General features: G+C 55.1%; 1 protein-coding gene across 2 annotated transcripts; it reads left to right on the top strand.

Moving 5' to 3' along the window:
- Nucleotides 1–236: 236 nt before the first annotated feature.
- LCN15 (lipocalin 15) lies at nucleotides 237–11,510 on the top strand. Of its 2 annotated transcripts, none has more exons than XM_050926443.1 (7): nucleotides 237–451; nucleotides 4,136–4,275; nucleotides 5,902–5,972; nucleotides 7,273–7,387; nucleotides 8,639–8,736; nucleotides 8,950–8,971; nucleotides 11,301–11,510. In XM_050926443.1, exons 1-7 carry the CDS (start codon nucleotides 326–328, stop codon nucleotides 11,305–11,307), a joined length of 579 nt encoding a protein of 192 aa, XP_050782400.1. In that variant the 5' UTR covers nucleotides 237–325; the 3' UTR covers nucleotides 11,308–11,510. The 2 variants fall into 2 exon arrangements, with proteins under 2 accessions (XP_050782400.1, XP_050782399.1); XM_050926442.1 differs by having other exon boundaries at nucleotides 246–451; nucleotides 11,304–11,510.
- The last annotated feature ends 487 nt before the right edge of the window (nucleotides 11,511–11,997 follow it).

The following is an 11,997-nucleotide window of genomic DNA, read 5'->3' as shown; positions in this document are numbered from 1 at the left end:
TAAGCCAACCCAGAATCCTAATGCTCTGTTGTCCAACCTGCTAGCTCAGGAGCTAAAGAGCCTTTTCTTTGTTGGGGCTCTCGGAGAACACGTTTTTCAGCCATGGCTCAGCAATTAGACAAACCAGCTAATGCTGTCACCTGATATCCTCAATTGTTATATCACGCTACTGTTGCACAACCTGTTACGTAAAGGGTAGGCTGGGTTGGGTAGTTAATTGTTGCTGGTGCCCTGGCTCCCCGTGAGCCCTTTGCAGAGGGATATAAAGTCCGGTGCCCCATGGAAGCTGGCACATACCTTCCAGTACTCCCCAGGTTCGCCATCCATGCAGAGAAGTGAGGGGACAGTCATGAAGATGATGACCATGCTGCTGAGCCTTACGCTGGCTCTGCTCAGTGCGTTCCAGGCCCGAGCTGAGGTCCCCGTGCAGCCAGACTTCGATGCTGCCAAGGTAACATCCAACAGTTCTTGGTGGCAGAGTGAATGTTCACTCTCACAATGTGAGGGGCTCCCTCTTCTGTTACTGGGATAGGCAAAGAGCCATGGAGCAGGCTTCCCCAGGCTGCTGGGCTGGCTTATGGTCTAGTCTGGGCTCACAGGCAGCTCCGCCAAGATACCTCAGTAATGGCCTGCAGCACCTCTGCTGTTGCAGCCTGGGACCTCAAGTCCCTCCTCCCATAGCCCCCAAGCCTGATCGGCAGCACCTCCCTGCTAGTCCAGGCAAGTTCCCCCGGGGGCTCTGAGCATGCAGCTCCATGCCACTCCAATCCTGGGTGCTCCTGCAGCTTTGCCCATGCTCTTCTGGCACCCTTGGGCCAAATCCTGAGCTCTTGACTCCAGGCAAACCCCTTTGATTGCAATCTCTTTCCCAGGCAAGCACTAAGTAAAAACTTAGTAAGGATCTCTGGATTTGGCCTCCTGTTATTCCTGTCCCACCCCCCAACTCTGCCAGGGCACATCAGGGCTGGACACCAGCAGAGCTAGTCCATTCGAAGACTGGCTCTCCAGGGGCACCATTAGGAGAACACATTGCCCCGGTATGATGCTGCCTTGACTCTCAGGAGCTGGGGGGAGGATAGAGAGATACCCAGGCAGTGTCCAGCCCCCCCCCTCCCAGGCAAAGTCTCCCCTTCCTCCTGTGCTAGCCCTGTAAAGGGTGAATTGATACACACTGAACCCCAACCCACCCCTGGTCGGAGGGAGCAGCTACTCCAGCTCTTGTGTCCTTGTGCTTCTTCTGAATCAAACATTAAAGCTTCTTTCTGAATCACTTAAGCAGGGGGCAAAATGTTTCAGGGAGAGGAGTGACGCAAGCCAAGGCCTGGCTGTAGCCCAGGAGGGTGTGAGGCCTTTCACCTCTAGGGCAGTGGTTCGAGTCTGCTCCAGCGTGGTTGTCCCTGGAAGTCTGACGACTGTGGAAAGTGGGTTGGTCCATCTCCCCAGTGGTCAGACCCAGCAGCTGCAGGGGGATACCCCTGGTGGGCCTCACCCATGGGGAGGCTTCACACTCCTTCCAGCTTCGCTTCCCAAATAAGGGGTGGATTTGAAAAAAAGAGCAGAGAATAGCTGAGGCTCTCCAGAGCTGTCGCCTTGCAGGTCAGCCCACTTGTGGGGAGTGGATGGCTCACCCCAAGCCAGCTGGTTTACTAGGGATGCTAGCTTGAGTCAGAGCACCTGGACCTGCTGAAGCCTCTGACTGTGCTTTGTAGAGTCCTTGGCCAGACCCGGCTCTCCGCTGGCACCTGCGTGAAGCGGGGTCAGTGTCACTCGGCTGATTCCTGTAGACAGGGCTTTTTGCAGCCCCAAGCAAAAAATTTTGGCTGCCCCCCATCCCAGCCCTGAGCTCTTACCCCCCCCCCACCCGCACCCCCTGCTGCCTCTGCCCTGGGCTCCCCCTCACCCCACCCCACCCACACCCCCTGCCTCCCCTGTCCTGGGCTCCCCCCCACCTAATCCCACCCACACCTCCTGCCACCCCAGCCCTGGGCTCCCCCCAACCTAATCCCACCCACACCTCCTGCTGCCCCAGCCCTGGGCTCCCTCCCACCCCACCCACATCCCCTGCTGCCCCTGCCCTGGGCTCCCCCCCACCCCACCCACACCCCCTGCTGCCCCAGCCCTGGGCTCCCCCCTCACCTCCAGCTGGTCCGGTGCTGGCAGGGTCAGGATAAGCAGCGGGACTCCCGGGCCACGCCTTACCCCAGGGTCCCTCCAGCCAGGGGTCCTGCCTCCAGGACTGGCTGGGACCCAGGAGGGCAGAGCCAGGGGACTACCCCAGCAGGGGGCTGAGGAGCCGGGGGAGGGTAGCCCCAGAGGGAGCGGAGCCCCAGAGAGCGGGAGCAGGCCCCGCACGGCAGTGCCGCACCCTCTATGGCCACGCTGCTGCTGCTACTTCTGGCCACCCTGCCGCAGTCCCTGGGCAGCTCAGTCCGCTTCGCCCAGCCCCGCCTGCCCCCAGCCCAAATGTCCCCTTCTCAGAGCCTGCCCGGCCCAGCCACAATGTGCAGGCACTGCTCCCCCGCGGCGCGAACCGCAGCGGCCCCAGGGCGCCCCCAGCGCACAACGCGCTGCTGCTTCCAAGGCTGGCTCTAGGCTTTTGCCGCTGGAATTAAAAAAAAATGGCCAGAAAGCCACCCCTGGAAATGTGTCACCCCTGGAAATGTGCCGCCCCAAGCACATGCCTTGGGGGAGCTGCTGCCCTGCACCCCTGTGCAAAGCGCCAGCACACAGCCAAGGCTCTAATTCACCTCTGGCCTCCCTCCCAAACAGCACTGCCAAGCCAGCTGGAGTGGCTCCTGCCCATGCCCATGGATGCCAGCCTACGGCAGACTGGTTAGAAGCAGGGCACAAACCTCAGCCTGGGTGTATGTGCTATAAATAGATTTCACCCGCCAAATATCAAGTGTGAACTGTTCAGGCACTATAACAGCTGCAGCGCGGAGTCAGACAGTCCCCTTGGGCACGCTTCCCTTTGTCAGATAGTCCCTTCCACCAAAACTCACAACAATAGGCAGGCTATGCCCAGTCCCAAAGGACCAGTCACTCACTCCAGGTCAATTGCACCACAGATCTCTAACCAAAGACCAGGCTTGTAACCGAGCATATAATAAACTAATAAATTCTAACATTCAAAAACCAGTAGGAGAACAATCTCCCTGAACACTCAGTTACAGACCTAAAAGTGGCAATTCTTCAACAAAAAAAACTTCAAAAACAGACTCCAATGAGAAACTGCAGAACTGAAATTAATTTGCAAACTGGACACCATCAAATTCGGCCTGAATAAAGACTAGGAGTGGCTGGATCACTACAAAAACTAATTTTCCCCCTGCTGATTCCCATATCTTCTTGTCAACTGTTTGAAATGGACCACCTTGGTTGCATTGGCCTCATTAGCACTACAAAAGTGATTTTCCCTCCCTTGGTATTCACCCCTTCTTGGCAACTGTTGAGAATAGGCCACTTCCACCTTAATTGAATTGGCTCATTAGCACTGACCCCCCACTTGTTAAGGCAACTCCCATCTTTTCATGTGCTCTGTATTTATACCTGCCTACTGTATTTTCCACTCCATGCATCTGATGAAGTGGGTTTTTACCCACTAAAGCTTATGCCCAAATAAATTAGTTAGTCTCTAAGGTGCCACAAGGACTCCTCGTTCTTTTTGCTGATAGAGATTAACACGACTACCCCTCTGAAACCTGTACTTTGTATCTGTTACCCAGGGGCAAACACATTTGAAATACAGGTGCTGGTGCATAGTCAATATTCATAACTTCAGATACAAAAATGATACATGCATGCAAATAAGATAATCATATTCAGTTAACCATAACTTTTCCATGGACACCTCCCATGACATGTTTTGTAGAAGATGCATCATAATTATATCATAATCTTATCACTGTGGTGGCTATAGGGTGCAGAGTGTCGCAGGGATACTGCTGCTGACCTGTGTAATGTGCTTTGGAAGATAAGAGCTGTCACAATGAGTAACAAACAGCAGTAAGGTTTTGGGTGCCGTTCCTGGGGGCAGGTTCCCGGCTGGTCCAGCACACTGAGCTGAGGGCTGCAGCTGGCAGGACAGGGGTGGCGATGCCTTTTCCAAGTTCTCATCCAGAACACTATACTGCAGTTCTCAGGGATGTGGCACATCATGGCAGCGGTGTCGAACTGCCCAATCTTCCAGAGCATGAAGGACTTGATGAAGACATCTGCAGCCATCATTACCGTCACGCCAGAGGACAATCTGCATTTCAAAATTGGCTACCCCCTGTAAGTGATCGTAACATGCTGGCCTGGCCTGGGCCTGCCTGTCTCCCCCTACTGGCCATGCCCAGTAACTACAGTGGTTGGCAGCATCTGCAGAGCATTTATCTAGCTCAGCAGTTCTCAGACTGTGGGTGGGGACCCCAAAGTCATGATTTCATTTTAATAGGGTCACCAGGGCCAGCATTAGACTTGCTGGGACCCAGGGCTGAAGTTGAAGCCTGAGCTCCACCCTCACCTGGGGCGACGGGGCTCAGTCTGTGGCCCCTTCTCTCCCCACCTGGGCCAACGGGGCTCAGGCTCTGCCTGCCCCGCGCCCTCCCCCCCCCAGGTCATGCAGTAACTTTGTTGTAAGAAGGAGGTTGCGGTGCAGTTTGAGAACCCTGCTTTCTAGCTCCATGGCAGAGGGCTGTGGTGCTGAAGTTACCATGTGCTCTCCTCACTGGGCACCGTGGGTCACTCCTTGTATACCACCAGTTCCCATGGGACATGGCCACAGCGGGATTCTTCTGCCAATGAACAGGAATCTGGACAGTAAAATTCCACAAATGAAAATATCCACTAAATTTCCCTGCACCCCTCTGGTCAGGACAGGCTCACTCACCCACCCCTGGCAATGCCACGTCCTCTCCCCCAGCTAGGTCAAGCTTACGTCCCCCCCACCAATGCCACATCCACTCCCCACATCCAGGATGGGATCTTACTCCCAACGATGCCATGTCCCCTCCCCCTGCTGGGACAGGCTCATGCCCACCCCCAGCACTGCCATGTCCCCTCCCCCCACTGGGACAGGCTCATGCCCACCCCCAGCACTGCCATGTCCCCTCCCCCTGCTGGGACAGGCTCATGCCCACCCCCAGCACTGCCATGTCCTCTCCCCCTGCTGGGACAGGCTCATGCCCACCCCCAGCACTGCCATGTCCCCTCCCCCTGCTGGGACAGGCTCATGCCCACCCCCAGCACTGCCATGTCCCCTCCCCCTGCTGGGACAGGCTCATGCCCACCCCCAGCACTTCCATGTCCCCTCCCCCCGCTGGGACAGCCTCATGCCCACCCCCAGCACTGCCATGTCCTCTCCCTCTGCTGGGACAGGCTCATGCCCACCCCCAGCACTGCCATGTCCCCTCCCCCTGCTGGGACAGGCTCATGCCCACCCCCAGCACTGCCATGTCCTCTCCCCCTGCTAGGACAGGCTCATGCCCACCCCCAGCACTGCCATGTCCTCTCCCTCTGCTGGGACAGGCTCATGCCCACCCCCAGCACTGCCATGTCCCCTGCCCCTGCTGGGACAGGCTCATGCCCACCCCCAGCACTGCCATGTCCTCCTCCCCTGCTGGGACAGACTCAGGCCCACCCCCAGCACTGCCATGTCCTCTCCCCCCACTGGGACAGGCTCATGCCCACTCCCAGCACTGCCATGTCCTCTCCCTCTGCTGGGACAGGCTCATGCCCACCCCCAGCACTGCCATGTCCTCTCCCCCAGCTGGGACAGGCTCAGGCCCACCCCCAGCACTGCCATGTCCCCTCCCCAGGTCAGGATGGGCTCACTCCTCACCCAGGTGATGTCAGGTGGTCTGGATGTCTCACATTCTGGCTTAACATGAGCTTGTTTTGTCATTTGTTGTTTTTCAGCCAAGACGGATGTAAGAAAATAGAGCTGGTCTTTGAGAAGACTGGGCAGCTGGGTCACTATACCAATTCGCGTACGTCCTGGGTGGCTGGTGCTCTCCACGCTGGCCAGCACAGGGAGCAGGGCACAGGGGCAGGGGGCTCGTGGCTCAGTCACATGCCTTTGCTGCTTATTATTCATATATTTTCAAAGAGCTCCTGGGTCAACTGCCAAGGGCCAAATGGTGCCCAGAGCGAGTGCCATGGTTTGGGTATGACACGCAGCTGCACTGCCTTAGAGGAAGCTATGGGGGAGCTATACTGTAGGGAGGAGCAATCCTGCCTGAGCTCCCCAGCATCCAGGGGAGCGCCCCTTGAAGAGGCCACAATGAGGACTCTATGGCTGCCCCTGAGAGAGAGGTGAGGAACAGGACTCCCTCCCACCTCCTTGCTCTGCCTCCCCCCCAGAGATGCCGGTGCTAGGGGTGGGGAGGTCAGTCCCAGCAATCCCTTTGCTTCCAGCTGGTGATTATTGCCTCAGTGTTGTTTATCCGAGCTGGCCCCATCACCTGATGAGAGGTGAAGTTCTCAGGATGATTCACGTTGTCATTACTGAGTGTGTAAAGAGTGTATGTGCAACTGCATGCTGAGCTTGCACGCCCAGTTACCACACCTGTGTGTGCAAATTAGAGCCGTGCTCAGGCAAATTACCAGAACCAGCCATTTGCAGAAGGTTCCCCGATCTGTGCCTTCAGTCCTAGCACCTGCACAGGCAAACTGCACACCTGGTCACATGCTTCTGTTCAAAGCCAGTCTAGCCGTTTGAAGGAGCAGGGCCAGAGGATCTTTTTGGATCAGGTTGGCCTGAGCCAATGGGAGAAGCAGCCATAAGACACAGCTGTGATCTCCTTGGTTTCAGCGCATGCCATCCAGCACAGGTGAGGTGGGAGAAACTGGCACTGGCAGGGCTGCCCGGTGAAACGTGACCCCTCTGGGCTCCCATGGGGTTCGAGGTTTATTAGGAGTATGTGGGGATACTCCCACGTAGCCATTGCCCAAACTCTGATCCAAAATACCACAGCAAAAAGCCATGTGCAAAGCACCAGCACCCACACTAAGAATATTTAGCCCTTATGTGGGTGTCTTCTGCAGTAGATCTGAGAGTGCTTTACAGAGGAGGTGGATATCATTATCCTTCTTTTACACATGGGGGAACTGAGGCACAAATGGACTTGCCCAAGCTCACCCAGCAGCAGACCCAGGTCTTCTGAGCCCCAGTCCAGTGCTCTCTCCCCTAGGCCACATTGCCCCTCTCGCAGCTGTTGGGTGGTAGTTGGGGAAGAAAGGGAGGATCTGACATTGCAGTATCTGGCCATCACCTGTTTCTGTCCACAGAGATGGGCAAGCAGGACATGCGTGTGGTGGCGACGGACTACACCAACTACGCCGTCGTGTACACCTTCAAGGACGATAACGGGAAGAGCAGCACCACCCTGCAGCTCTACAGTAGGTGATGGGAGAAGGGGACGTGGCCCATACACTGCAGGAGGAAACAACACTGAGATGAGGCAGGATTGGTGAAGCTCCCAGCAGCTGAGCTGTCCTCCCGACACTTGGCCGAGGCAGGATTCCTGGCCTCTCTGTCCAGCATCACAATTCAAGCATCTGCACTTAGGTGCCTGTCTGAGTAAAGCCCTGGCCCCTGCAGAGGCTTCCGTGTATTTTATCGTGTGAGCTCAGCTGGGAGACCTGGGTTTGCCCATCACTGGGGCCATTAGCCTGTTCCGCGGAGCTTGGGCAATGGCTGGACCAGACAGCAAACCCTGTCCCAAGGCCCACTCATGGGGCAAGCAAAAACCACTAGTTTAGAGCAGAGGTGACTGTTGAGCAGAGAGAAGCAAACTGACCAAACCCTTGGGACAGGGGTAGCTTTAGTTCTGGTCACAAGTGACCCATGAGCAGCTTATGAGTTTTTCAGCTGTATTTGCTGCTTGAAATTGGCTGATGAACCATTTCCATGGAGAGTCCTTGGTCTGTCTTTTGCATGAGCCGTGTGTTGTGTTCAGTATACAGAAAGGTACCCAGCACCTATGGTGACTTCAGCTCCTCAAGTGATGGGGCTAGCTAGATGGGGGAGTATGGAGATAGAGAATTGAGCCCTGTTGGCTAGCTTCTACTGGATTCCAGCCACACTGATTTATTTCTATTCTGGGCTGAAGGGAACTTGGAAATGTTCCCGTGACTATTTTCTAATAGTTGCTGTTTTGTAAACATTGGTGCCAGCAAACTCTTTCCCTAGACTATTCCTGAGAGCCAGTCTTGAGGGCACAGTGGCATTGCCACATCCCAAGGGCATGCTGACACAACCCAAGCAAAGGGAAGCGTTTTTACCAACAGCCATGTTTCAGTGGTGCCTGCTCTCGCTAACTGCTGGGTGAATACTGGAAACCACAGAGATCCTGTAACAGGTCTGTTTGTTGGCAGCATGGCCCATCATGCACGGTTTCACTGTTCAATACATCAGAGCTTAGGACTATTCAAGGGTCCACAACACTTTCCTCTCTTCAACCATCTAGCTGATCCTATATTCACACAACTGCCTCTCCGTCCGTCTCATTCTCTCACTCTCCTGGCATATGGTCTGTCATCATTTGATCAGTCCTCGGTTTGTCCATCCAGCTGCAAAGGAACCATGTCACGTGCTTTCACAAGGGTTGAGCTGGAGAGATTTGCTTTAATTCTGATTTCTGGATGCAGGTAGAATTCAGGAGGTGAATCCCGAGGCCATGAAGACATTCAAGGAGCTCTATCCAGCCATGGGCCTCACCGATAACATGCTGGTCATCTTCCCAAAGTCAGGTAAATGCCACTGGGCACCGGATTCATTTATACCTGCACTGTCAGGCTTGGACTCTATTCAACTGCACTGCTCACAAAACAGTGACCTGCTGGGGCTCAGGTCCTTCTGCCTATGGAGTTCTGGTAGTTCCAATAATTTTCTTAGCTGACGAGAGGCTCAGGAAGCTGCAAGGTGATTCTGCAACACTCACACCTCTCTCTTTCTTTTGACAGATGAATGTGTCAAGGCCCTCAGGTGAGTTGATTGCTTACTCTGCCAGGGTTCCTGCGGTGGGTTCTGGCTGGTCTCTGCACTGAACAAGGTCTGCTTCACATGCAGAACTCCATGCGTGTTACTGAGAAGCACACGGGCTGGTCATCTGCCCATCAGTGAGACATCACTTTACATCAGCTCTCTGGGTGCCAGAGGCACCCAGGAGAGCTGGGTGGAAAAGGAGCCAGGGGTAGGGAGAGAGATGTTTTGCGGAAAATTTCACATTTTTGGCTAAACATTCTGACAGACCACTGCGGTGTCTCATGGGAGTTGTAGTTTGGGTGTCTCATGACCCCACTGTATTCTACAGCCTGGGCTCCCCGGTTGGTCTGCATCTCCCATGATGCACCACAGTCTTTCCTCTCAGTCAAGAGAGGCTGTGCATCATGGGAGATGAAGACCAGCAAGGGCGATGGGTGAGAGAGGCCCAGAGGGTCATATGACCCTCCTCAAACACTGGGGAGGGGCCAGCAACCAAGGGGGCCCGAGCTGGAAGGGAAGAGGCAGGGCCAGAGCGTCTCCTCTTCTGGCCATGCTGCCGGGCTGCTGAACTCTCCCATGCTGCCTGGCAGGGACGCTGCCCAGCACAGCGCAGGGGGACAGAGCCCCTCCTGCCAGGTAACGTGGGATGGGGAAAGAATGGAATGGGGAGAGCATGGGGGCCCCAGGATGGGGGTGGGGTGGGGAGGAGTCACGTAGGGGTGTCACATGGTGAGGCCATGTGCCCCCCCTTTGGCTGGTACCCCCTATGTATCCCTTCCCACTAGTCACCACCACCTGGTGTACCCAGCTCAAAGTGGAGAATAGGTACAGGAGGCACCTGGACTACAACTCCCATGAGGCACAGCGTCAGCATTTCTGAATTGAAAGTTATTATTTTTATGCAAAAAGGGGAAATTTCCACACAAAAGCAGTTTTTTTGGGGGGGAGGGAATTTTGTTTAATCAAAAGCTGAATTTTACATCAGAAACAGTTCTGATGAATACTTTTGGAAGCCCCTAGTGCCCAAACTTCCTAGCCACCCTCCTCCCAGGCCCATAGATAGGGCCTACCAAAAAATGGGTCACAGACCATGAAATCTGGTCCTCGCCCCCCATGAAATCGAGTCTGTTGTGTGCTTTTACCCTGTTCTATACAGATTTCATGCGGGGGAGACTAGCGTTTCTCAAATTGGAGGTCCTGACCCAAAAGGGAGTTTCAGGGGGGGCACAAGGTTATTTTAGGAGGAGTTGCGGTATTGCCACCCTGATTTCTGCGCTGCCTTCAGAGTGGGATGGCCAGGGAGTGGTGGCTGCTGACTGAGGGCCCAGCTCTGCAGGCAGCACCACAGAAGTAAGAGTGGCAATAGCACACCAGGCCATGCTGACTTCTGCGCTGCTGCTGGCCATGGCTCTGCCTTCAGCTCCAGCTGCCCAGCTCTGAAGGCAGCACTGCTGCCAGCAGCAGCGCAGAAGTAAGGGTAGCAGAACCGCAACCTTCGCTGCTATATTCTTGCAACCACTCACAACTCCTTTTTGGGTCAGGAGCCCTGCAATTACAACACTGTGAAATTTCAGATTTAAATAGCTGAAATCATGAAATTTATTATTTTTCAAATCCTGTGACCATGAAATTGACCAAAATGGACTGTGAATTTGGTAGGGCCCTACACATAGCCCAACCCGGGAAACTCTCTCAGCATCCCTGGGCTTGGATCAGGTGAAGAACAGGGTTGTCTCTGGTCTCATTATTCCAAGCCCTGCTCTGGATACAGAATGGGACGCAAGAAGCAAAGGGCAACCCCAGTTCTGTAGACTTCACTGGAGTAACCACCAGCATGGGACTTTCACCAGCATGGGATCTGGCCAGAGCCTCAGCATTGGTCATTCAGTGCTTGGCACAGGTTGGAGGAGAAAGGAGGCTCTAACTCCCTGGACACGGGATGAGGATATGCCCAGAACGAGATCTACAGATAAACAGCACTAGGCATTAGAATGATGATGGGAATGGGGTGGGGAGGAGGTTCTTTACACCCTTCCAATCACAGAAATCCAGGACTGGATCCCATTGCAGCCTTGCTGGGTGGGTTTGGGGCCTGGGGTGGGGGCTATGCTCCACAGGCAGAGGGGTGTAATTGGGATCCATTGACCCCCGAGCCAAAATACCTGTGCTGGTCATTGGTGACTGCAGATTGGCACCACTGCACCTGTGATGTAAGTGTCTCAGCTGACCAGCACCTGGGGATTTCTCAGCTGGGCTAATGAACCCTGGTGCCAGCTCTGCGCCTGCCTGTCCATCTCATAACCAGTCTTCATCTGTTACTGTCTTACAGCAGTTAAGAAGGACCCATCAGCTGCAGCTCCTCCAGCTCCAACTGATGGCAGAAGCGTCAATGTTCCAGAAATCCAGGCTGTTGCTTTGTCCCTCACCCTTCTCTCCTCCTCTGCGGTGATTTGCTCTGTCTTGCTGCACTTGCAGTTTGGGCTCTGCTGGACTCGCTGCTTCACGAGGGGTTTTCTCTTCTCCCTGCTAAATAAAGATTCAGAAGCTGCCCCCAGAACTTGGAGTGTTTGTCTGGGGACCTCGTGGGAATCCCTGGAGTCTGCACTGGGTTCTAGACCCCAAGGATAATTCTCCATACTGGGGCACTGGAGTGACCTTTAAAGGGGCCTCTTCCCCCTCCACAAGGCAGCCTTTGGACACATCCCCTGGGCCAGTCGGTAAGTCTGAGTCACAGACACATTAGAGCATGGAGTGAATAATGGGGAGCAGGCTCCCCCTTCCAGTCCAATTTACTGCAGTGAATCCCAACCCAGGCTTCTGATCTGCCAGAAGAAGCAGTGCCAGGTGGGGCTGGCTTGGGAGCCAGGTGGGGCTGGTGTGAGATGCACCTGAGACTTGGGGTGGAGTGGTCAAGGCCCAGATGCAGGAGGGGAGGGAGGGGGCTGGATGGGAGCAGGTGAGGGCTGGAGCTGGGCAGGGGAAGGTAGGGGCAGAGCTGGCCCACATGTTGCTGAGCTCACCCTGCC

This window comes from Gopherus flavomarginatus, chromosome 17 (assembly GCF_025201925.1).
Source record: "Gopherus flavomarginatus isolate rGopFla2 chromosome 17, rGopFla2.mat.asm, whole genome shotgun sequence".
Taxonomy (NCBI): Eukaryota; Metazoa; Chordata; order Testudines; family Testudinidae; genus Gopherus; species Gopherus flavomarginatus.
This window is presented reverse-complemented; position numbering and strand designations above follow the sequence as displayed.

Coding starts and splice junctions, on each gene's coding strand:
- LCN15 (XM_050926443.1), top strand. CDS start 326: ATGCAGAGAAGTGAGGGGACAGTCATGAAGATGATGACCATGCTGCTG. Junction 452..4,135: donor CAGACTTCGATGCTGCCAAG/GTAACATCCAAC, acceptor ACTATACTGCAG/TTCTCAGGGATGTGGCACAT. Junction 4,276..5,901: donor TTCAAAATTGGCTACCCCCT/GTAAGTGATCGT, acceptor GTTGTTTTTCAG/CCAAGACGGATGTAAGAAAA.